Source organism: Echeneis naucrates, chromosome 2 (genome assembly GCF_900963305.1).
Source record: "Echeneis naucrates chromosome 2, fEcheNa1.1, whole genome shotgun sequence".
Classification (NCBI taxonomy): Eukaryota; Metazoa; Chordata; class Actinopteri; order Carangiformes; family Echeneidae; genus Echeneis; species Echeneis naucrates.
This window is the reverse complement of record NC_042512.1, coordinates 18,297,539-18,324,015: the sequence shown is the minus strand read 5'-3', so window position 1 is coordinate 18,324,015 and position 26,477 is coordinate 18,297,539. Positions and strand designations below refer to the sequence as shown.

Sequence of the window (26,477 nt, the reverse complement as noted above, 5' to 3'; positions counted from 1 at the left end):
TGATATATAAAGACTAAATAATAAATACTCCTCAAATAATAGATGAAGAGTGTGGAAAATCATTTGCTGCATGTGGGCAGACACTGAGGAACAGACGCCGAACGGTATAGAAGTGAACTGCAGACCGGAGCTTCATGCAGCCTGTGGTGATGCACAATCTCCTTAATTTAGCTGCCTGAAATTTCACCAAGGGATGGAGTTTCACTGAGTTTAGGAAACTGCCGGAAAGCTCCAGGAAGCAACTTAAACTGTTTCCTAAGGAAAGAAAAAAAAAAAAAAAGACTAAATCATATAGTTATAGTTAACTCTGCAGCAAGCAGAGCTGACCACAGTTCTTATTCAGCCTGCCCTCACATGATCCCTGAATAAATATTAGTTTCACTTCCAGTGATCTTGAATAAAAATGTTGAAAATGAAATTAGTTCAGCAGAGCATGGTGAAAACAAACATACACTCTGTTTGCTGAAACTCACGCCTGACCTTCAGATACCTGAGGGAATTCATTCCATGCGGACGATTTGATAACACCAAGCGAAAAAACCTGCTCTTGTAACAGCCTGTCCCTCGACATTATAAACCGCTCCCATCGACGGCCTCTTATTGCTCAAACATACACCACCTTTAACTTCTTTTCTGAAAACTTCTTTTGTCAGAAGGAAACAACAAGAAACTACAACGCTCACCCAAAAAAATAAAAAATAAATAAAACTCAGCTAGCAACTATTAGTTTCTCTCTATTAGCACACTCCTTCTCTTTAGCAGATGTGCTGTTTATATAGAAATGTTGGAAATATTACATCCCTCGCTGTACGAGGACCGAGACAGGTTCCTTTAAATCTTCATCATTTCCTGCAGCTCCAACTGGCTCTCACAGATCAGCTGGGATACTCAATCCCTGCAGGGCGTCTGCTCCGCCGCTCAGGATGTGGGGGTGTGACCTCCACCGTCTCCACTGACTCCTCTCAGAGTGGAGCAGCAGCTGAACAGCACAGAGGTCCACTCATATCTCTGAATTCCTCATTGTGTTGTAGCGTGAGGGCAGCTCAGCTCCACTCTTCATTTTCTCTGCGTTGCTCAAAGTAAGCGGACACAAAAAAGTGGCGAGGCTCATCATCATGAACTGACACGCAAAGCATGGTGACGTCCATCTTTAAATTCCTAAGTCATGCAAAAGTCAAATAGTTTGCAACAGAAAAAAAACACAAAAACAGTGAAGTCCAGAGTTAAATTCAAGCTCACGGGCATCAAGCGTTTCCTCCAGTTGCACTTCGATCACTGCCTCAGTGAGCCCTGAGCTCTTATCCAAAGGTCTGATACAGGCATTATAAGATAATAGTGTCTATCACAGCCCTGAAGCTGGAGATGCTGCTGGTGATTTGCCGCTTTGTAAGAAACAAGGTGCCCTTTTTGTTGCCAAGTCCATCATATCGTATTAAAAACAGGAGCAGTCTGTCATTACCATCCGTCACTGTCCTCCTGGTTGAAGTTTGACTTCCTGTGCATGATCAAAGTTGTTTGGCTTCTATTGCCAAAAGGTGATGAAAGCTGCCTGGACCTTCAGTGTTGATCTACAGCAGACATTAAAGCAGCCTGACAGCAGCAGGACTGACGGACAGCTCGTCATTTGAAACGTGGAGTTTCTGCGAGAAAAGTAAGACTGCAAGAGTGCAAACATCCGCTCATCATCATTCAGGGATAATTTGTGCGAAAGTGTCTACAAGCAGAAACTGAAACAGATCATGAATAATTATGAGCCAAGAGACACATTTCCACCACAATAATATACACAGACAGAATATATCATATGTATTCATAAATGCTGCAATAATATGTGAAAAATAATATGAGGAATATAAGAAGTCCATTTCTGAGTAAAGGAGCTCCATTGACAAAAATTCAAGTTGACACAACACAACAACAGCACACACACACATAGGCGAAGTGTAGCCATGGGTGAGAAGAATTACACCCTCTTTAACTGTGAGTTTGTGTGGGACTTTGTGCATCTCTGTGTGTGTTGGCTGCGGGGAGCTCCCGAGCAAGTTTTCCAACTATTGTTGTGCTTCCTGGGAGGCTGCGCCCGGAGCAAAGCATCGTGGGAAGACGGGTAACCTCTCGGCCGCACATCAATAGAATAGGAACTGACTGGCTGACAACACACACACACACACACAAACAGAAACATGCAAAAAGTTTAGCCTAATGCTGTGAGGATGAAATATGAGCTATCGTCAATTAGAAGTGTTGATCTCATGGTGTGCGTGTGTGTGTGTGTGTGTGTGTGTGTGTGTGTGTGAGACAGACTCTTGCTGTATGCAGGAATGTATAGCCTCGGGGCAAAAAGTACGAGATCCAGCAGCAAGAACCGCCCTCAGAAAGTGGGACACACAAATAAAGACATGTGCTGTATGTATGTGGAGCATTCACCAAAACGACACACACATTCTGTCGGATTTATCGTGTGCGTGTCAGTGGCCGATGTTTCAAAATGTAACATGGATCCTGGAGGCTTTAACGAACCTGCAAACGTAGAGGAGATGGTTGTTATTTTAACTAAAGGCTCCAGTTGACATATACGATGTAGAGCACACAGCGGACGCACACTGAGCTGACAGCTGACCGCTCCGATATTGGTTCCTATGAATCTTCATGTCTGTGGCAGTAAATAGTAGAGAAAGAGGAAGAGGAAATGCCCCTCTCACGCTTATAAAACCGGTTTCTGTTCTGCAAAGATTTTTTTTCCAGCAAGTGTAGAACACAACAACTACATTTCCCATCAGTCTCAAGTTCGCCAAGAGAGCCGTTAGTGTTTACAGCTAATAATAAATCTTTCACATCTGTCACTGGTTGAGGTTTTGTAATTCTGCTGGCAGTTAAAGAACGAGATCGAGACCAAAACACGCTGTGTTGCACAAATTACCAAAACACAACAGCAACAAAAACAAGCTTTTACGTGAAATACATTAGCCTGTGTGTCAACACTGTACGCAGGAATGACAGAAATCCAATCCAAGTGGCCAGCCTCACACAAACCTTTGTAAAAAAGCAAAAAACGGCACCGTCAGTGCAACACGGCCTGAGGCTGTCAAACAGGACTATGAACTGAACATCTGCAGGATGGAGTTCACTCATGTCTGCTGTTCGTCCCTTCAAACGTCAGCAACGATATGAACTGAACACTTCCTGCTGCCTCCGACAGGGTTTCCACCAGCAAACCAGCAGGAGAACTGTTACAGTATTTTCAAGGAGCCAATGAATTTGTCACCACGTTAGAGTTAATGTGCTGCAAGTGGAGGGGGGGAAAAAAAATAATAAAAAAATAAAAGTGAGAGTGAGCAGTTAAGACAAGCCTTTACAGGCCAGCACGCTCACTGAGTGTATCAGATAATCGGCCTTACATTATCCAACATTATTTTTATTGGTTATTTTTAAAGCTGAATGAAGAAGAATCTGCCACAGAAGCGAATTACAGCTCCATCTTTAAGAAGCTGCCAGGAACATCTCAGATATACAGCGTTTCGTTAAAAAAGGCATATGATTAATTTATTTTCCTTCTATTAGTCTTTCTGTGAGAGTCCAAATCCTGTTTCACGTGTTTCTAACAACAACATTGTGATAAGTATCACATCAACCCCTCGCAGATTCTGGTGCTAACCCAACGGTCAAAAAAAATGCCACAGGGAGTATTTTCCAATTTCTTCAAGATGACATTATTTCAGAGGTTAACACACACAGAATTTAACAACATGAAACAGCATGCATCATGTTTTCCCGCGCTGGAGCCAAGCCTGGCTGACATTAGGCCGCCAGAGGTTCACCCGGGAGAAGTTGCAGGTCTGTCACAGGACTCACTCAGGCGATCAACGCCCTAAAAAAAAGTAAAAAACTAAAAAATAATGGACACACTTGTGCTTGGGTTTCTGAGCCTACAGTAAATTCTCTGCAAAAAAAAAAAAAAAAAAATCTGCCAAAAAGCGTTCAGAGGAATTCCCCAGAGTACATCGTACTGTAGCTCAACTGAAAGTGATTATGTAACAAGTGTTTATTTATTCATTAAATCCCATTTATTTCATCAAGATATGGGAATTGGGAGTTTGTCAGAAATCCAAAAGTGACGGCAGAGAAGCAGCTGGCTGTCTGATCGGAGCGCTCCGAACATAGATCTGAAAAATTCACCATCCAAATTTTGACTTTTCCGTACAGTGATGGAGTCAAAAGAAGAAGAAGAAGAAGAGACATCCGTCTCATTTATCGTAAACTGGGCTGCTGCTGAATATGAAAACTGAGCTGCAGTCATCACGATGTGCTCACCAGATAACCAGGAGAGAATTACAGGAACTCAAGATGTACTTCCTGCAAGAAAGTTCCCATAAAAATCACCACGTGTCGTTTCTACAATCTGCTTCAACAAAGAAGTTTGTAGTTTAGATGAGCTGATAGACGGCAGGCTGGCTGTTTCCTGTTTGACCTGTGGCTGTTAGAGCAGTCATTCTACAAAAAGCTTCAGTGAGAACAGCTGTAAAAGAGACGAACTAAAGAAACTATCGTGGCAAAGCGTCGTGACTTTGCAGGATCAACTCTGCTGATTCTGGTCTTTTCTTTGAATCTATTGAAAACAGAAAAGCTATAGATTCTCTCCAAATTGATGCTTGAAGAAGGAATCAAGTCAAGCCGTGCATAAGCTCCTAATTTTTACTCCTCTGATTACCCAAGGGGGGGGGAAACACAGAGACAAATCTCATGTCTAATTGCTTATCCAACAATTCCAACTTGGTTGTCAAGACAACTATATTCAGCTTCACCAGGAAAAGACGCAAAATGATGTAAAACTAGAACAGAGTTAATAAAGGCAGGGAGCGAAGAAGAGGAGAGACAGACCCGGAGACCACCCACCATGCCAGTAATTGATTGCTGTGTCGACTGTGTTTGACACCTCTGCTCTTTAGAGGCGGGATCAGAGTATCTCACACATACAGTGCACAGACACACACTAACAGCATACCCAGAGGTGGCAGAGTGCAAGACAGGCATGACTAATCAATCGTCTTCGCAGCAGGAGTCGACAGGCTGACTAGAGGATTAAAGAATTTCCCCTTGAGACTCCAGATTCATCTGATTCACCTCGCACAGTTACAGATCCACAACTCATGAAACGCTGCACTAACAACCAGCACACACTGCGATACCACAAAATTTTGTTTTGTTTTGTTTTTTTTTTTTGATTAGACTGCATCAGTGGGGTCCTGAGCTTTAAAGGCAAACTTTATCCCTCAGCCCATCAGCTGACTGAGGGATAAAGTCACACCTTTGGTCACACAGTCCAGCCAGGATGAAAAATAAAGCTGTATTTTTGATCCGAGCGCGTTTCATCATCTGGTATTAAACTGATAAACAAAGCAAAATAAAAAAATAAAAACATGCTGCAGTTTGACTCACTGGACTGCGCCACTTTAACGCTGACAGGGTTGGACTTCTTCTCGGCCGCCATGTGCCACCTGCCGCCACCTCCTGCGCTCCTCCCTCCTTTGTCGACGAAGGCTCGGACGCGGCAGGTGTACTCCCCCACGTCTTCCCCGCTCACCCCCCTCAGCCCCAGCCTGTACTCCCCGGCTCCGGTGCGCTCTAAGCTCGCCTCCCCCCGCTTTCCCTGCGAGCCGCCGCTTGAGGAAGTGTTGGAGATCACCACCCCGCTGCGCTCCATGGTGACGACGTCGCGGTCGCCGGCCAGCCAGGTCACTTCCAGGGCGAGGGCCTGCAGGTTGTCAGCGGTGACGGAGCAGAGCAGGGTCAGCGTGTCGCCCGGGGAGAGCAGCAGGGACGTGGATGAGGAGGATGAAGCCTTCACACTGAGGGACTGACCTTGAGGGGACGGAGACAGAGTCAGTTCATCCTGAAGTGCACAGACAATATGGACCAAGATAAAAGATGAACAAACAGTGATTTGGTCTGAAAAGAAAAGATCTCTCTACGTTACTTAAGTCTTCTGCCCAGAGGCCACAACAGCAGACTCATTAAATGAGAAGACGCTGACAATTACCCGACTTTAAATCTCTGAGAGTGTCGTGTGAAACATCACTCACTTTGATCCACAGAGGCCTCCAGAAATATTTGTTTGTCTGATAGTTGATTCCCAAAAAATATAAATGATGTATTTATTATGCTTTTCTTACACTTGACCTACTAAATCAGTTTACAATTATAACTCCAGATGTTTTTGCGTCATATACAGGCCTGATCACACATGGAAAGCTGGATTAAGAGGGAATCGGGAATCTTTGTGCTGCAGTGTAAATCATCTGCTCTATGCTGTTAAAGTGCAAAGATTCCCTGACAAACATAAACTTGATAGCTGAACCTGAATACTTTTGGTTTCTGGTCTGTTTGCCAGAGTTTAAAATATAAATATAAATAACTGGAAAGAAAAAGAAACAAAACTGCTGAATCACCAGCAAATGAACAACAATCGGTTTAGTCCAGAATGAGAAAACAAAACACAAAGAAGGGAAGATGCTAGCTTGCCAGGATCTGATATGTAAACCAAATAATAAAATGATCCTTAAAGCATCAATATGCAGGCATATGCATGAATGAAAGATAAATGTGGAACCATCAGAGGAAACGTAACTTTAACATGTGAATATTTATAAATGTCAGAGCGTTAGAGGAGACCATTCTTTCTGTGTCTTCTTCAAACCAACAGTTTGGTCTCCACTAACAACCTCCCCTGCAATATGTGGGGAAGCATCTCTGTATGGTGTCTGGAGGAGGACAAAAGAGACAAAGCCCATTCTGTTTGACTTTTCTCATCCTCTTTACTCAAGTCAGTGAGTCAATATGAACTGACTGAGTCACAATGCAGCCGAGTCTGTGTGTGTGTTTTCCGACACTTAAGAGGGATATGGCAACCCAGAAAGATATAAGATATGGTGACCACAGCAACCACAAGAAATGATTTTTTGTGTGTGTGTGTGTGTGTGTGCGCCAGGGCCTCCCTAAGGACAGAATCTGAGGCAGCGAGGGGTCACAAACCTCCCGGGACACAGAAGAAAAAGCCTTTACAATAAAAGGCAATCACGCAACAGAGAAAGAAAGAGAGAGAGCCAAATCTCCCACGTCCCTCCGTCTCTCCTCATCCTTCATTTTCTCCCAATATCCAACACAATAACACAGAAAACTGCAAACACATCCATTGTAATAACCTCATCTATCAGGAAGCGAGAGTGGGATTTGAAGATCATATTGTTCCCTGCAGGAAAGTTATCTACAAACTCAGCTCTAACTGCCGTTCGAAGCGTTCCTGCTGAGCATGTGAAGGAGCACTTACACAGGTCACAGGAAATTCCCAGACTCTGGCGTTTTTTTGGGTGTTTTTTTTTAACGCTTACCACCTGCTGCCATCTCTATCAGCTCCTGGAGACGTCCGTATTAACGCGTAGTGCGTTCAGTTCATTCCAGGAGTCACCTCCCAGCCTTACATCAGCGTAATCAACCACCATTAGCTCCCTAATGTAAACACAAATTAAGTCTTCAAGGTGTGATTATACGTTTTTTTCAGCAATGGCAATGAAGCTACACCACCCAGGAAACAAATCTGATTCCACCTGAGCAGGAATGTGAACGTCTGAAACGTCTGTGTGGTTAAAATACTGAAAAGACAAACTGAGGAGCTGTAAAACTAAACCACAGCAGCGTGGACGTTTCTGTTCTTACCTGTAGGAATCACTTTGACGGTCCCCATCTCCTTCGCATTCTCTACAATTTTTATCCATCTCCCTCCATTTTCATGTGTCCATTCCGTTCCGTTGCATTCGTACGTCCCGCCGTCAGACGTCGTCACTCTGGATATCACCAGTTCAAACAGTCCGTTCCTCCCTGGGACCAATCGGATGCCTCCGTCTGCATAGCGGCGGGCAAACTTCGGCCCCGTCACCACATCTCCCTGAGGGCCGAACGTCAAAATCTCCTCCGAGGTGGCGCCGTTCTTCAGCGACCAGCTGACGGACAGGTAAGTGGGCTGGGTGAGGGCGCGGGTGACGTTGCAGGAAAGCGTGATCTCGCTTCCCTCTGGGACTTCCTGCGGCGGGGTCTGCGGCGAGACGCTGAGGGTGTTGGGAATGACTGATGAAAAGAGAGAGGAAAGAAAAACAAATCAGCGACACAAACAGCATTGTCTTCTCTCACTTCACAGAGAAATGTCTAAACATGGAGGATTCTGCCCAAACGACAACAATTTCCATTTGCTTTTGTGTGTCTTTGCATTTTGCTGCAAAGTCCCTTTGAAGATGTTTATTGCACTGATGTTCTCTTAACTCTTCCTGCAGCCGCTTCACAGTCAAAACCTTCCAGCGATGATAATTTTTTTTTCCCCCAGGAAGCAAGTGCAGAATGTGTGAAGTGAGAAAACTAACATCTTGTTCTCTTCTTGGGGAAAAAATAAATAAATAAATAAATAAAAAATGGCAGTTTAGAGTTTGTTTTTTTTTTTTTTTTATTTCACCCAAAACACCCGAGATAAACTGTTCAGTACTTAAACAGTCTGGTCGATAATCAGCAGCATAATTAGCATTTTCTCCCCATTTTCTGGAGGCACATTCGGAGCTGTGTGCAGGAGGAAGATCTTGTTTACCGCAGTGATCAGTTTAAAACCATTTCCAAAAAAAAAAAAAAAAAAGTGCCGTGTGTGGGGGGCCGCAATTATTCTGGGGGTGAAAAATCAGCAGAAAACAAAAGCAATGACATAACAAAATAATCAAGGTGAGAAAAGCTTCTCCTGAATTCTCCACCCCCCCTTCAGCCCTTCATGCTTTGATGTCGAGCTGCAGAAAACTTTGTATATATTGGAAATAAATGAGCCCGAGAGGTGGGTCGGATTAAAAACAGACACGGTCTTGGAAAAATAACACGAAAGGAAATTTGAAAGCGGGACAGAAACAAGACAATTTCAACAAGATTTAAAAGAAACAAAACCAAACATAAATACCGATGATGTCTCTCATTTTTATTTGATTATTTTGCACTCTTAATGCATGACTTAAGCTTCAAGGTCGAGGGATTCCTGCACAGCCTCACACAGTGCGGCTCTCTCGTCAAGGCTAGACAAACACACAGCTCCTGACAAAGCTCTAACTGTGTGTGTATGAAACACACCCAGGGGAGTGTTCATAAAGGTCAATAACCACGCCGCTCAGGTGACAACAGTAAACTGTCCCGTTTTACAGCAATCCAAAAGAGGTTCCTGGTTCATCTTTGCTGGTTTGGTTGCTAAACGTTTGAGCACATCTGAACGGAACACGGCCTCGTTCCTTCTCTCGTTATGACTCATAAAGCAGGATCGGGAATTTTAAGAAAATTTCGGGGACCCTAATCGCTGCTGGAGATTCAGACGCACGCACAACTACAGCAATAAAAAGAAGTTTCACCTCTGCTTTTTCACCACAGGCAGTGTCAAGCTGGAGACACTAGATACTTTGATGAATGGCATGTCTGCGGTGAAGACATGGGGGGTTAATAATGAAACTAAGTGCCAGGCTCAGTAGTGCTGCTGGATGCTAAAAAACAAATTACAGGCTCAGTTTCAACATCATCACCCTCGTGTTTTGATCCTTTTCAAGTGAAAACACAAAATACCACTAAAATGAAGAATTATGGGTAAAAAAAAAAAAGAGGAAATTATGTGCTACACCGACATCAGGCATGATATTTTATTAATTATCTATTTCAATACACAAATGTAACATTATCAGCTCCAACCACGCCAAAATGTGTCAAATAAATGGGCAATAATCTTTTCACAAAGCCTAAAGGAACCCAGGAAGTGAGGAGTATGGCGCTGTGCATTATGGGAATTACATTTATGGCACATTCACGTCCTGTATGGAGCCATTCAGAAGAAAAAGAAACCTTTAAGTGGCGAATAAGACGCAGTTTAAAGTAAGTATTGAGGGTTTGATGCTGAAACGTCCTGTCATCAAGGTTTTAACGGGCAGAGCCAAAGCTCATATGAAACTTGGACTTTGTGTCATAAATTTGGCAGGAAATGCTGCTGAGAGGTTTCAGGAAATACCAGAAGGTTAATCCTAATGTTTGACTTGGTTGATTGGGGGGGGGGGGGTCGAGGGCTTAGACGAGGGACACCTTCAAGGCTCCGTCTGAGGGACGGGAACATGAAGGTGGGATTTTCATACACGGGTCCAACAAAAAGACATGCCTTACTTAAGACTGGGCATCATGCATGATGCACGTGGGCGCCATATTTACAGGCGAGTCACCGGCAAGCATGCAGCCATTTTGCTCACATTTCATAAGCGGGCTGAGACAGGTTGATCATCAGTCTTAGACACACCCCTGAGTGTGTGTATGACGTCTGTGCATTGACTTGAAATAGCCCGACTACTTTGATTGGAATCCATGACGCACACAAAGATAAAGCGTGGCTGTAAACAGGTCACCAACAAGACTTGTCATGGAAGACGGAGTCGACAGTGCTGCTGCGGGGATGTGAGCGTCCGTGGCAGATAACAAAGGCGGGATGAATAATCTGCGTTTTGCTCTATCAATTAAAATTAGCCTGAAAGGTCTTTTTCAAACCCTCAGCGACCTCAGCTTCACTCGTTTCTTACATAACCAAACAGCCTTAGTGGGGCCACTGAAGCTGTGTGTTTGTGTGTCTGTCTGTGCGCGCTGATGAACGAGGTGCACTCGTCTCAACTGGTCCGGACCCTGAAGCCATAAATCCAACTCATCATCTCTGTTAGACACTGACCAACACAAACACGTTGCGTGCTTCACACACTCCTCACTCTTACATATGCTCGACGTACACACAGCTCCATCTCCGTCACACGTAAACAGTGCTGCCTAGTTAATTCAGGTCTAAATTTAACAAGGTGTCTGGGGAGCAGAGAGCAGCTGAACATGATGGTGCATTATGGAGCCAAATAACCTGCTGTCAGACAATCCCTCCTCGTGACTTCATCTCTTCCAATTTCAGCTTTAATAGCAGAAAATATCCCACAAACCCCTCGAAGGCATCATGCTGTGCGTTCGGGACCGGGCTAACGGTCTTTAAACCACTTCAGCCACCAAAAATGTGTGTTTAATTACTAACTGGTTAATCATGAAGGAAAAGCACCCAGTTAAATCCAAAAGAAAAACGCTGAGCGAGTTCCTTTTCTCTCCCTCCGTTTGTTTGAATTCAAATTGAAGGCAATGAGGTCAAGCTGTTATTTCAGAGACAGCGAAGTGCAGCGAAGGCGTCTTCCTGTTTGCGTTCAGACCTTATCTCTTACTGGATGTATTTACAGTAGCAATAAACTCTGAGGATTAAAACTGCTCTTAGTCCAATAAAACCAGATGATGGCAGCTCAGTTTTGGTTCCTGCTTCAGCTTATAAATCAAACACCGAACTTTCACTTTTACTTCTCTGTGGGGGTTAGATGAACAAACTCCTCCTAATAATTACACATTTAGCTGGGGAATAATTCAATCTAATTACGTTTCCAATCACAGATTCGGGTTTTGTGTCCAACTTGTATCACTTTCTTTGGTAAATCAAGGAGGAAATACCACCTGGATTATCTTTCCTATCGACGTCATGTGGAACCGATCAAGGTGGGGAAGGAAGGGAAAAAAAAAAAAAAAAAAAAACTCTCCTCCGGGTTCCTTTTGTAATGACTAAAGCGTGATTCACGGTTTTATGGTTCTGTCTGGGCAGCTCCAAGGTCTTTGTTCATGGAAGGCAAAGACAGCAGTCAGGTTAAATATTAAGAAGCTAACACTGCCTTCAAGCATCTCTCTTAAAATACTGAGCCAAATTAGAGCAGCAACAATTAGTCCACAGAGATAAGATTCACCTGTTGGGTCCGGCTTTTTAGAAACCCAACGCAACATACAAAAAAAAAAAAACCCACAGTAAACAGAGACACAGTAATTGGCAGATTAATTGATAATGAAAATAATCTCTAAATCCAAATCCACAGCCTTCACCATTACATCCCTGACCTGAGCCAAAGTGCTTTCATGGCCTGGAGGATGTTACACAAATAAAAATGTTATTTTTAGGAGGCATGTCTGGATGACGAAGTGCAGCATCGGACTGGTTTCATTGCAGCAGCGAGGTTATGCAGGTGGCGTAAAGTTCTATCTGCATCCTCATTTGACTTGTAAATGTTTGACCTGTCTGCAGTTAGCTTCGTGTAAAACAGGTTGCGCTTTTGGTTAATTCTGTTTTCTATGCAGATGAGTTGGTTATGCTGCCACCCCACCCCACCCTGACCCCCCGCTGTGCTTGGATGCTGAATATGAAGTCCAAAAAAAATAAATAAATAAATAAAAAGCAGGAAGACAATTCAAACTTGAAATTCATTATTGAAGCCAAGACAGCTAAATGATGTTCATCTTTCTTACAGAAATGTAAACTTGGTGGCCAGCCAGTGTTCTTTTTTTTTTTTTTTTTTTTTATTTACAGAAGTATTCATTTTTTATTCTGTTGAAATATAATCCTTTAAAACAACGACAGCATGATGATAGCTCTCTATAAATAAATATATATAAATACGTGTGTGTGCGAGCTCAGCTGAGTTGTCTTGCCCTGTCAAGTCATGTGGAGTGCTCGACAAATAATATCAGCAAAATAAGCGACAGCAGAGAAGAGAGGTGCAGTGACAACACAAACGAAGTGGGGGAATTCAAACTGCGATTAAAAAGTCCACTGGATTGTCCACATTCACTGAAACAGACAACTTCTCTTTTTACAGTCTCCCTCAATTCCTTTGGATGAACTGACAAAATAGGACGTAAAGTCTTGATTTAGTGTTTATGTTTAGATTTAAAGGTCCATTCACTGCCGACACAGAAGAGACAGGAAGAGGTCAAAGATCACCTGGAGCTTCGACAATCTCAGATAGAAGACATACGACTGTATTTCCATTCTTCGCTGGGCTTTTGTGTTTCACTACACAAATCTGCGTCACCCTGCCCCTCGTTTGACACGAGCCAAGTTCTCCCACCTGACATCTGCTCCCCACCATGTGTGCGCGAGTGTGGGAGCGTGTTGACATGTGCATGGTGTGTTGTGCGTCTTTGTGAAAACCAGCCAGCAATTGTCTCAAACAAGCAGGAGTGTGTGTGCAGGAGGAGATATATGTGGACTATAGAGCATTAATGAGTCACAGTGATGGCTGTTAAATGAACCAACCTGGCCAACTACACACACACACACACACACACACACACAATATAACTAAGCTGTCAATCACACAAACACATACCAATGAGCTGGACTTGAGCCTCGTAGTTGCCGCTGATGACCGAGTCCGTGCTCGGCGTTTGACACCAGTAGAGCCCGGCGTCCAGCGACTTCACCTCCGCTATCTTCAGCTCCACCTCGTTGTCTTTGAGCCGCTCCACTGAGATGTCACCAGATGCAACGCGCTTGCTGATGGACGGGTGGGAGTAGCTGGCGTCGAAGGTGGAAATTATCTTCTTCCTTCCGCTGTTCGTATCCCTGGATGTCATCCACTCGAAATCCTGCAGGACAAAGACGGAGAATCAAGATTGTTTTGGAATTCTTTGGAGACCTCATGTCAAAATATGCTCCTGACCATCTTTAAAGCCATTTCTGGTCTGTATTCCAGTTCATTCCTTTCTCTTTGGTGTATTTTTAATTTTGAGGTGTAACTGAGGATCGATTTGGAGCTCAAATGTGCCGTTTTCACATTAACCTGACAATTACACAGCTCTCTAATTGCAGGGACTTCTGGGAGTTTCGAAATGAGATCACCATGCAGATAAGGCTGAATTTCATACTTGACTTGCGCCTTCACTGAAATGAACTGAGTTTATTTTGAGCCAGTCCCACGTTCTCTAATGCCAGAGCATGAAATGTGTAGCAATCCGCAGACGAAAACAGTGAATGCACCGCAGAGCATGTGAAATGTTACCTGCTCACGAGGGCCCGAATATTCCTTCACATCACATCTGATGGAGACCGCCTGACCCTCCACCCGGATTAACGGACCAGGAGACACCGTCACCACTCGGGCCCAGCACCCACCTGGAGGGACACACAGAAATATTCACAAAATGGAGGATTTAACCAGCGAATAGGCTCGATTCGGGAAAACAGGACAGCGGCCTGATAACTAACAGTCTGCGTTGTAATAAAGCAGCGATGGATCACAGCTACGTGCCTCTCTGGACAACATTCATACACCGGAGGTTGAAGGATGACACATTTGATGAACGATTCACACGATCTATTTCAGTCCTGGAAGCTGCAGGTGTTTGAATGCAATTTCTCTACTTCAACATGCAGAACAGACAATACGTGCACACAAACGCAACTTGTTGTGACTTGAAAGAAATCAATAATGATGCTGACGTTGCTAAAACCTGAATTGTATCTTCTGTGTGTGTGTGTGTGTGTGTGTGTGTGTGAACAAACGCATTTATGCTTACAAGTGCGTTCATGCTCGCGCAATTTTGTCTGGCAAGAAAAGCGAGAGGCTTATTGTGGCAGCACTTCAGCAGATTTCTAAGATTTGCCATCAGCAGAAACCAACAGCAGAGCGTGAGTGAAGGTTTAACACAAACTGAGTGCTAAACTCTCCTGACATTCCAGCTGAGGGAAGCATGTGGCGACACTTCCTGGTTCGGGCCCTCGTGCTCCAACACCACACAGAGATGAACGTGAAGTGGAGATGCTGCTGGAAGACGCCCGGTGTGTATGCGATGAGAATATTAATTAACAAACTACACTTGAACACAATCTGTTTTCTTGGCAGCTTTTCCAGCACAGTGTTGACTGGAGAGAAAAGCACACAGTCCAAGTAGAGCCAGGTGTCGACCTTCAGTGCGTTTTTTTGGAACCAAAAACGTGTTTTCAGAACAGAGAGATGAAAACTCTCAAGTCCTGAGACCTGGCAGGGCATCCTCGCTCTGAGCCGGGCTGAAAGCAGAACCACAGTGGTTTTATAATGTAGGTATTATTTCAGCCTCAGATTCTCTGAGTTTCACTGACACATACCGGTCCAAACACTCATTGTAAACATCCGAAGATCATGAGAAATGAACCAAACGATCAGTCACAAAACAACCAAGACCTGATCGGCCTAATAAAAATCCGACTGCCTTCTAATAAACAGATCGTGGTTTAATGTTGACTGTATGTGTCGAACAGTTTAACACACTCAACTGTAAACTGAGTGTTGAACCTACAGACATTGTGAGAAGCGAACTGGGTCTTCAAACCAAGCAGGAGAGAAACTAGAACAAAAAATTGGCAGCAAATATTTGGCCATACTCTTATTCTGATGATCTTATGCTTGGATTAAAAGTGACCCAATTTCAACAGTGACTCTCCTAATTTCATGCAGCATTTTAATTAGTCTTGTTTGGTGATGTTTTGTTTTGACTGTTATATTCCAGAAAAATCCCCAAAACAGGGTTCATGCCCATTGAGCAGAAGAAGAAGAGGATAAAAAAAAAAAAAAAAAAGCTTCAGCCTCGATGGTCCATCAATACTGGATCCAGGTTTTGGCAGGCGGCCTGGTTATGTGTGAGAGTCTGCTGAGTGTGAGCTTTTTCTGCTTTAGTACGTAACAAGTCGCAGTGAAATAAGCAGCACATAAAACTGACAATGCCTCAGTGTCAGTCCACTATCTCTGTCAGGAGAGGTCTGCGATTTCATTCATCTTTAGCTGCTGACATTCGAGTCTCCGGGGAGTCCGACACCCACAATGTAATTATAACACTGAAAAAAGAAAAAGAGTCACTCACTTATAACATCAAACAAGTATAAAACTTCTATTTTTATGTTGAGCTTGTAACGAAAATATAATTTATTCATCTCAAGAACAACTGGTATGAAGCCAAGTGTTCACTTTTCAATATATGCACTCAATGCAAATTATCTCCTGACTTATGCCCAGAAAACTGTCACATCCTTTCTGCTTCATGCACGAAGCCTTTTCTCTGTATTCACAAGAGCAAGAGGATTTTTTTATTTTTTTTTGTGTCCTGTGCCATATCACAAAAATTACCATAATATACTGTAACCTGTGTGTGTGTGTGTGTGTGTGTGTGTGGGGGGGGGGGGGGGGGGGGTTGCTTGGCCAGGTGCTGAAATATGTGGTTTTCAAATTCAGTTTCTCGCCCGTCTCTCCATCTGTCTCTCTCTCATCAACTAAAGAAGCTGTACAAAACCCATTTTACGTCACTTCTGTGTTTTATCAGCACAAATCTGGAGTGACACATCCAAATCCAGTGTTGAAACATCACAACAGGTAAAAGGGTGAAACCCAAACTCTGACTCATCCGTTCAGCTCCATTAAAGATGCTGGATTATCTCAATATCGCATCTTGATACTTCACCTTTCTGTTTCTTCCTCAAATGTTTGGTGCTTTTGCAGTTCCTTTTTTTTTTTTTTTTTGGACCTGAATAGACTGATTTTCAGTGAACTTCTCTTCGAACAGCCCTGTGCCAGCTTGGGTCATTAATTATTTCTCAATCATAAATGGCAAAATCAATGATGTAAGACTTCTGCATGATAGAGGCATAATAGCAAATGTGTTTTTATTTTCTCATCATCTGTTGTGCTGCTGAGCCTGCAGAGGCTTGTGTTGGGTGTCAGATGACTGTACGAAGCAGACCTGTAGTATTCTGGAACGAAACCAACACGCCTCATTGACAAACCACCGTGCACGAAGGAATGGAGCTACTGAGCGGTTGAATTAAGGAAGGACCGTCCACATCCGGTCTTTTTGGGAGTTCGAATTTTTAAGATGAAGCATAACAAGTATATGCTGAGGGAAGTGAACAGTGTGCATGATCCACAACACACACACACACACACCTGCAGAAACACACACACTCCAGGAGTGCTGCCGACATCTGATCGTCTTGCACTGCACTAATTTAAGACAAGTCCCTCACTGACACACAACAGGGAAGCCCCGAAGACACCGACTGCTGCATGTTCCCTTCAGGAGCCCTGATTAACCCTGAGGGGTCGCAGGAAGGCCGGAGAACGAGCCCTGGAATGTCTCCACGGCAGAAACAAGTCTGATGCATCAGATCTAAAAACCAGTGTGACCATTAGTCAGCTTGGTTTCACTCCAATGATAATCATCATACTAATCATGATGGCCAACCCTCTTTGCTTTATTATGGGATTGGTGGTTGGCTGGTCCTTCTATTTCTTCTCACATTGTCATTTTAACTGTGAAACCTCTGAAATCTTCAGTCACACACTGATTTTCATTTAGCCTGATGGAGACTTGATAAAACCTGCAATAAATAATGACATACTAACCTTAATCATCACTCACTGAACTGTCCAACCCGTTTCTACACAATGGCACAGCTCATTTAAGAGGAAAAAGGTGCAGCTTGTTCTCAAGGGGGGAGAAGACGAAAAAAAGACTTCCACCCTGTTACCAAACTCCATTGAAAACCGCACCATTTTGACATTTTCGCTTGTCGTCGCTCTGAAATAGCTCTCAAGATCAAACTTTCCTTCATAATATTAATGCCCTTCGTCAACTCTTTAATTCGGCGGGGGGTAACATACAAAAGGACACTTCCTTTTCACTTAAAATGACACTTTTCTCAGCCAGTCGCTTGTTGCACTGCCGAAACTTCCCGCTTCAAAATACACAGCGGGCGGCGCTAGCTAACAGCGGGAACCGGCGGAAAAAGTTCAAAATTAATGCGAATTAAGTCCTAATCAGCACATTTCACATAAGCCGATGGAGTTAATCGGTTCTCTGGATATAGAAAATGTTTTAATACATCATCAACACGGCTTGGCGGATCTCCCCGCAAGCAGGTAAAAGCTAAACTGGAGGATTTTTCAACGGGGGTTCGGATCCGGCGCCTCCTGACTGGAGACCAGCGGCACGCTTCGGAGTTAATTAGCGGGGCGAGGAGACGTTTCTTACCGGCCAGCAGAAGCCCGAAGAGGAGGGCGAGGACGCCCCGATCCACGGCCATCCCCTTCTCTTTTAATTCCCTCGGATGTCCCCTCGTTTCCTTTGTCCTAGGTGCGGGATCTGTCCGGCTCCCTTTCCGCCCCGCACGCCGTCCGTCGGTCTATCCAATAAAAGTCTCAGATGTGCGGGTCCGCACCGCACCGCACCGCACCGCACCGGGCGGAGCCGCAGGCACAATCACACGCACACCTTTGGGTGGATGCTCCTGATTAATAACACTAATAACAACAATAAACCGAGTCCGGATCCGTTTTCATGGTCCACACTGACACCGAGCCGGTTTAAGGACTGTGGAGGTGGGGGGGGGGTCCAGACTAATAACACCGGGAGAGAGAGCTTGATCCAGACTGGAGAGAGAGAGAGAGAGAGAGAGGCCGGAAGTTAGGTGACGGTCTGGAGGAGGAGTGGAAGGGAAGGAGGTCCCAGGTGGAGAGAGAGAGAGAGAGAGAGAGAGAGAGAGAGAGACCACACATCAGAATGCATGTCATCATTAAACACTTTTTCTTTTCAGTCTGAAGAAACCTGCACAGGAAAAGTTTTAATCCCACTGGGACACGCTGGAGGTGATGTCAGTGTCACGGAGAGAAAACTGACCTGGAGGAACATGAGTGTGGATGGAAGCCATGTTGGAAATAAGCAGAGGAATAAACACGATTTAATGAAGAAACCAAGACAGCTGACGTGATTCAGCTGAGAAAAAAATGACAACGTTGAAATGAGACACAGGAAACGACATGTTCTGAGTTTATTCCGATAGGGACAGAAGATAAAGCAGGACAAAGTAAGACAATATAAAAACAGTGAAGAGTTATTTATTTACTGCAGAAGAAGAGAAGATCCCAACAATTATGCTTTTTATATCTTTGATGGAAATAATAAATTGATGAATCACTGTTTCCCCGTCAGTCTTGGTGTCTCCTGCGGTCGGACCCAAGCTGTGTATTTACACAGACCGACCAGGGAGGTCAAAGTTCCCGGCAGAGGCCGGCAGGAGGTGAGGAGCTCAGGTTTGAAACCTCGGGGTCAAAGGTTAAAACTCTGCAGGTCGTTGGCTGCGATACGTGTGACCATCCTATTTTTACCTTCTACATGTGTGGCCCGGGGAAATTGAACCTCAGACTGTTTGTGGTGTGGTTCTGTTGTCCACAACATCTGTTCAAACTAACACACAAACACACAAACACACACACACACACACACAGTCCTACAGTATCTCACTGCCCTGCTGCCCTATCAGTCATTAACTAGGTCAGGAATTCTTGTTTCTGGATCTGAATCTAAACCGCCCAAAGTAATAACCAGCAGGACTGAAACCTGGCAACAACTCTTAGTTTATATTGTAGTTTCACAATTAACTTGAATTTAATTGTATTTTGGTGGAAACATGAAGCTGCAGCACCATCTTCTGGCCTCAGGAGAAAGAAAATCTCAACTTTAATGCTTTTGATTTAAGGAAACTCTCATTCAAACACAGAGGAAACACATCAAGGTGGTGGAGGTTGATTCTTTCTGACTGAGTGATGTGTGTGACCGACCGCCACCCACAGCTTCAGAACAACTCATCCCCAGATGGAAACGACTGGTGAGGATGCTGGAAAAAAAAGAAATCTTCTTCCAGACAACCTCACGACCTTCTGTGACTCACTGAAGCTTCCAGGAAACAGTGCTGAGGCTCCATCTAGAGGAGACAGCGGATCAACACAGACTCATCCTGGAACCGCTTTTCAACATCCATCCATCCTTACAAATTCTGCAATAGTTACACTGAAGGATGACAGACCTTTGCTGATGGGAATTCAGAGTTACCAAACCAAAACTGTAATAGATGAGTGAAAAAACAAATACACAATGGTTCTAACAACGTAAATCAGTTGAACAATGTCGTAGTTTTTGCTTTAGCGCCAGAATTCGAGATAACGAGAGCATGAGAAGTAACAACCTTGCTTTCAGCAGTGTCTCAGCATGTGTGCAACCAGCATTCTTAACCACAAACACATTTTCAGCAAAAAGAACAGGATATGTGACGAACGCACACACACACACACACACACACGGCCACACATCGCTGCTTTGTGCTCGACAAAAGAAAATAACAACCCAAAAAAAAAAGCACAACAAAAAAACAGTTATAGAACGGAAAATGACGCCATTCTAAATACTCATCTCATCCCTTAACTGGAAATCTCACATCATTTATTAAAGGTATCTCATTTGCACATTAAAAGTACATAGTTTGAGGCATACAGTGTAAACACAACAGGACATTAAAGACAAAATCAAGATGAATGATATTTATCTCTAGTTTGTTTTCTTTAAAGGCCAGGCTGTCCTTTCAAAGTAGAAATATGAAAAGGACAGGTTTGTTCACACGTTTCAAAAATACAGCATATATAAGAGACTGCTATTCATTATAAACGTGAACATTTTCTTTTACATTTCAAAACACAAAAGTATTCTAAAGAACGGCACATGAGCTTGTATGAAAATGGAATGTCCTTAATGTGGTGAATATTTCTGCAGCAGAAAAACATTTTGGAGGCTCTGCAGCCACAGAAGAAAACCACACATTTTACAGTGGAAAAAAAAAAAGTTAGGGTGACATTCATGGAAATATGCTTCTTTCGTATCTTCAGCAATTAGTTTGAAATGTGACAAAAATGAAGCGTATAGTTTGAGTTCAGTATTATTATAAAGGGATTATAAATTACTTACAGCTTCAAATGAAATGTCAGAGTATCTTTGTTTTAATGTTGTTTTGGTTTGTTTTTACCTTTTTCTTTTTTTTTTTTATTTCGAAAGGCCATCGTGAAAAGACAGGAAACCGGACATCCTCCCTGAAGACGTGGAAGAGAAAATGAAGTAAACAGACCTTCACGTCGCATCACATTCTGGGTGTTTTGGGCACTTTCTTCCTGGGCTGAGGAAGAGGAGGAGGCTGCTCTTCGTCACCATCAGCTGGTTTGGGGACCTGAATGGAAGCGAAGGGAACAACGAGGGTCAGATCTGGGGGGGGGGGGGGGGGCGGTCCGCCTCCATGGGAGGATAACTCTGACTGGTCCTACCTGTGGAGCCGCCCTGGGGCTGGGCTGGGGGCGGCCATTGGTGGGGTCCGGGGCTCGGGGGCGTTTGGTGCGATTCTGGCGAGGGCCGGTGTGGCCGGCCGGGTGCTGCTGCTGATGCTGATGATGCTGATGTTGATGGTGATGCTGGTGATGCGGATGATGGCTCTGCTGATGGAACTCCCGCTGTTCTTGTTGAGGATTGGTCCATCCCAAACGAAGCTCCTCCTCATCTGAACATGAGCACAAAGAGTCGGCAGGAACATAATCATTTTTGTTTCTTAAACTTTCTTATTCAAGTGGAAAAAGAAGAAACACTAAACCAAACTAACCCTTACCTTTCGATAGTCTGCTGTGTTTCTTCCTTGCTCTGATGCAGCACACGATGGTGAATATGATCAGTAGCAGGACGATAACTGACGGGGACGGAGGAGACGAAGAAGAAAAGCTTTAGTGTTCCCCCTCAACAAATGATCATGTCATGTTCAGTCTGAGACTGAGAGCAAGCTTACCTCCTCCACAGCCCACAAATATCCAGATACTAACTCCCAGTATTTCCTGAGGAAAAACAGAGCCAGCTGAGGGAAAAATGACGAGAGGAAACAGAATGAATGAAAACTGAATTTCATTTTATTTTTAATGACAAGGTAACCAAAATGGCCACTTCAGTGTCAACATATCACACCCACAGTGACACGTACAGTTTCAATTTGAAGTCAAAATTTTTTCTATTCAATCTATTAAGCTGTCAAAATGAAACTCGAATCGTCTGAAGTGTTGAAATCATTGGAACTGGTTCCAATGTTCTTAGCAATCAGCAGTTCAACCAAGTTTAACGTCAGGTCCTGGATGATACTCACTGTTTGTTGAGCAGGCTGCTGTGACGGCCTTACTGGTTACAGAGATGCTGTTTTTGGTGATCTTGCAGGCGAAGGAACTTGTTCCAAGATTTTTGACGCCCAGTGACAGCACTTTGGTTTTCTGCGACAGCGCCTTGTTATTCTGCAGCCATGCAAACTGGACACCCTCCAGCCCCTGGGTTAAACGGGACATCATCAGAATATCTGCACCTTTAATTTACTGGACAAACGTTTTATTTCGTTTCCTCTAAACCATCAACGCCGGTTTGGAAACAGCAGTCGAACTGAATTCATAATTTCACAGCAGTTCATAATAAGCTGCCACTCACAGTTCAGTAACTAACATCTTCATTTGACCTGCATTGCAGTCTAAATAAAGGCCTTCAGGATGACAGAGAGCATGTTTGATCTGAGAGCAGGGCAGCAGAAGCCACATGCACGGCTGTCACCGGAAAAAGAACCACAACAGACCTCATGGCTTTGTAAACCAGACACATTAGACGTGTTCTTACCTTTGCAGTGTTGCAGGTTAATTCGATTTTGTCTTTGCCTCTGTCACACAGAAACGTCACTTTGGGCTCCGGGACGGGCTCTGAGTAAAGCAGATTTTAATCGACTGTAATCTGAGGCATTAAAAATATGATTTGAAAAAAAAAAAAAACAAGATGGCATGATTGTGAAACCTAAAGTGGTTTTGTGATGTTTGTGACTGGACCTTATGACGTGTGTCACCTCTGGTCCAGTTGGAGAGCGTACTGAGTGAGATACAGAGCAAAAGACCGTCACCTACCCACAACACATAAACTTGTGCTCTTCAAGTTGGGTACTTTCTTTCCATCACTGTCATAAGCCTCAGGTGCATACAGCCCTGCTTGGCTTTTAGTCAGATTTGTCAGCTTCAGCCATCCATTTTCATCAAGATCTTTTGCATTCCCTTTGTTGAAGCCAGCGGGCGTATCACCCTTTGATAATCTCCGATCCAATATAATTGCATTGTTGTGCATCCATCTCAGTCTGTGTGTTTTTTTCACTGGTTGGCCAGCCTTCACCAAAAAGTTGCTTCCTTCAGCAACATAACTCTCGCAGTCATTTTTGGAAGCTTTGGGACAGAAAAAGAAAAAATCAGACGGTCATCAGTCATCTTATGCAGCTCTTGAGCAATCTCAGCCAAACCATCCTCGGCTGTTCGAAGCCTGGGCTTCTCTTTTGACCTTTGATGGTGTGACTCAAAAAGTCGTGTTCACCAGGTGCATATTTACTCTTCAAATATAAGAAAACATTTTCATTTTGTGTGAAGGAAACACAGGAAATGGATTTGTGAGTCAGTTCAGCATTATTTCTCTTCAGCTCTGATCACAATAGATCTTAACTCGTAAATCCCCAGCATCACAAGTCCAAACTTGTGGGGCAGCGGCAGATCAGAAAATGTTTCCTATCCTCAGTAGAAAAGCGCAAACACAAACACATGAATCACAATACGGCTTAATTTACTGCTTTAATCAAACATCTTTGCAGTTGTGCTGGACTTTTCTCCTGTCAGAAACTAAAACATACATCTACATTTTGTATCATCTAAAAACAGGAAAGACAGAAAAATACTGGATATCGTTATTTTCTTCCACTTGTGGCATCAAAGTGAGAGGAAGTGAAATGATGCAAGTCCCAACCTCGAGAAGTTGGCGGCTTCATATGTGAACAGAAGTTCAGCTTTCCGTTCAAGATTCTCCTTTAAGATAACTGATCACATTTAGGTTAAACTCCCTGTCATCTGTGACAAGTGAAGCGGGATTTTTATATGACAAAAACATTCTTCTATGAATCTGTGGTTACAAATAAAAACAATTTATTTCAGTTTCTGGGATTCTCTCCTATGTTCTGATAGAAAGTCTCAGCTATTCCAGCCAAGATTCATTATTTTAAAATAATCTGATTATAATCACAAAAGATGCAAGTCCAACAAAAAAAAAACAAAAACAACAACCTATTACTCTGTAGATCGTTCGTCCAACATTAACTTCTTAAACTGCTCAATAAGTTTATAACTGTATTAAAATACTGATGGAGCAGCTTCAGCACATTGAAGATAACCACTGAACAAAATTGTTCCAGGAAGCAGCAGCGCTCTGAAAGCCCCATTTCACACCTTTCATTTTGTCAGAGACAATCACATTTTCATCTTGTTCATATGGTGACTCTATTTTCTTGGGAATGCGAAATTACAATTACAATTACTGCTGTTAATAGTTTTAATACAAGATTAAATCAGCTCCAGTGATTTGAAATACATAAAAAAGTCTTTCTGTTGGTGATTGTAGGGCGAAGCTGTCATTTTTCATTATTAAAGGTGATGCTTTAGTTTTCTGCTCCTACTTTGGACCCACGTTACCACATCAGCTGCTCGGGTGTTCACAAATACAGAAAATACATGAAGACTAATTGATCAGCACACAAACATTTCTTCCCACAATAGAGACTGTTTTATGACTTGTCAGTTCAGCACTGAGCGTTTTGTTGGTTCTCCTTTCGCCTGACAGCAATTCGAAACAGAATTTAATTCACATCTAGTGTATTTGGCATTAAAGTAATAACACTTAATAGACCAGGCTGGAGAAATGAAATAGTATTTTTGCAGGCCATTTTATACTTTAATCTTAATTATCCTGATGGAAAACTAGTGAATATAAATCAACAGAAGCGTGAAAGGAAAAACACAATTAAAAATCATAAGATGTCTACAAATGACGGCTTTAATCTGCTTTTAAAATAATCACGTAAGGTCCCAGTAAGATCAAAATCTCAAAAATAATCAGCATCTAAAAATTCCTCAACAATAATAATATCTACACCTATTTAATGAGATTTCATGAAATACCTTTGGAGGAGATGATGGAGCAGCAGAGGAGAAGAAGAGTTATTTTGTAGATCATCGTCCTCATCCTCCTCATCATACTGAGGAGAGAAGATGAGCAGCAGCTTTTAAGAATTGAGGTTATTTCCTGTAAAAGCATGCCTCTATCAACCGCTCGGCTGCGAGCAGTTTTTTCAGGTTTCTAAAGGAACTGATCCAAAAGAGTCTATCTCCTCCCAGAGCAGCAAAACAAATGTCATGTTTAGATCAAAGAAGAAACTTTCACCTTCTTTTAGTTTCATTTACTCAACACAAACCAAAAATATTATCTGTGGCCTCCACTTAAAGATACAAACACCAAACAATGGCCTTTTGAAGTGTTTTGGCACTGAAATTACTTCCTGTCTGATTTCTTGAACGTTTAAAAATCTATTTTGTGTTTATAAGCTTTCATTTGGAGAGTCTGAAGAATGTAAAGTTAAAAAATTTCAGTCTGAAATTTCTGATGAAAAGAAGCTGCTCTTTCAGAAATCTGATTTCAATTCAAATTTAAGTTCAGAAAAAGACAAACGTGCTGCATTGTGTTGCTTCTGACAAACTTTTACAAATGTGTTTTATGCTGTCAAACATCGTTTCTGTCGTCCCCCCATCACTTCCTTCCTTCACCTGACTGTCCAGCTGCAGCAGAATTCTGTGCAACGCAATCGAACTTTCTGGATGACAACATTCAGGGTCGGTGTCAGCTCCTTCTCCCACCAAGCACATCCTTCAGCTCGACACCAGGAATGAATGGCCCGCTCGCAGAAGTAAAGATGAACTTCATGGAGGCTGAGCAGAACATGGACAAGAGTCACTCTGGGTGTTTATTATGTTTCATATCCTCCGGCGGTTTTAGTCTTCCTCAATTTTCTCTTTCAGTACCTTAAACATGTTATTCTGTTCCGGGGGGTGTTTGAGTTTGTGTGTCACGTGTGCCTGCTACTTGTAACCAAAAAACAACAAAAGCATCACATCACACTTGATAGTCGAGGAAAGCTCCCACAGTAGCTGAAGTATCCACAGAGGGGCGTCATTGGAGTTCAAAATGGCGCCACAAAGATAAAACAACTCTGTAAATCTCGTTAATGTCCGTCAGTATCTGGAAGTATCCGCCTCCCTTCATCTGGATGATGATATTAAGGACACTTTGCCGTTATACTTCATGAGTCACCTTCTTCATGGACAATGGAAGGAGCTCAGGTCTCAGCTGGATTTAATGGAGCGCTTTCATTTTCTACACGTTACAGAGGGAGACTATTCAAGATGAAAACTTTATCTTGAAATCTTCATGGTTTATGTTTCTGGTCTCAGCAGCTCCGACATAAAGCTTTGAAGCCTTTCTGTTTTGTGTGTACGACAGCCTGTAAAATTCCTCATGTGATCTTGTGATGGAATGAGTTCCTGGTAGCAGCGGGCCAAGCTGACTGTTAGACACAGATGACCCGCTTCTGTTAAATGGGCCTTTATAAATAGAGCAGTTATTTTTCCACTGCTCCGGTCCAACTCGACCGAAGTCGCAGATGCACCAGCTTCCAACTGCAACCCTCCGTGTTAATCCCAATCAAGACGCTCCGGATGTCAGCAGCCCATCAGACACGAGCAGGACTCACTCAGAAGGGCTGCGATGTGACCTCTGACCTCTGACCTCAGGGTGGAGAGGAACCGCAGAACTCTTCCATG

General features: G+C 43.2%; 2 protein-coding genes across 2 annotated transcripts in view; both read right to left on the bottom strand.

Moving 5' to 3' along the window:
- The window catches only part of ptgfrnb (prostaglandin F2 receptor inhibitor b), a 41,822-nt gene extending 23,492 nt beyond the window's left edge, over positions 1-18,330 (bottom strand). The window contains exons 1-5 of the mRNA XM_029513599.1: positions 17,941-18,330; positions 13,941-14,053; positions 13,269-13,527; positions 7,711-8,118; positions 5,437-5,859 (exon numbers count right to left, since the gene is read on the bottom strand). Coding sequence (XP_029369459.1) covers positions 5,437-5,859; positions 7,711-8,118; positions 13,269-13,527; positions 13,941-14,053; positions 17,941-17,992 — 1,255 coding nt within the window. The 5' untranslated portion in view covers positions 17,993-18,330. The remainder of the gene's footprint in view (positions 1-5,436; positions 5,860-7,710; positions 8,119-13,268; positions 13,528-13,940; positions 14,054-17,940) is intronic.
- A 1,837-nt stretch (positions 18,331-20,167) lies between these two features.
- Positions 20,168-25,589, bottom strand: LOC115056993 (T-cell surface antigen CD2-like). Its single transcript, XM_029523838.1, has 9 exons — positions 25,425-25,589; positions 24,783-24,859; positions 22,701-23,009; positions 22,423-22,502; positions 21,911-22,085; positions 21,563-21,628; positions 21,389-21,466; positions 21,054-21,283; positions 20,168-20,959 (listed from the first exon to the last, which is right to left on the bottom strand). The coding sequence occupies exons 2-9, from the start codon at positions 24,856-24,858 to the stop codon at positions 20,873-20,875; spliced, it is 1,101 nt and encodes a 366-aa protein (XP_029379698.1). The 5' UTR covers position 24,859; positions 25,425-25,589; the 3' UTR covers positions 20,168-20,872.
- Positions 25,590-26,477: the final 888 nt, after the last annotated feature.

Bases quoted from the DNA above. Each gene is read 5' to 3' on its own strand.
- LOC115056993 (XM_029523838.1), bottom strand. From the start codon at position 24,858: ATGATGAGGAGGATGAGGACGATGATCTACAAAATAACTCTTCTTCTC. The intron at 22,503-22,700 runs GTAGGTGACGGT...TGCTTTACTCAG, and splicing joins CACAAGTTTATGTGTTGTGG to AGCCCGTCCCGGAGCCCAAA. The intron at 21,467-21,562 runs GTAAGCTTGCTC...CGTCCCCGTCAG, and splicing joins ATTTGTGGGCTGTGGAGGAG to TTATCGTCCTGCTACTGATC.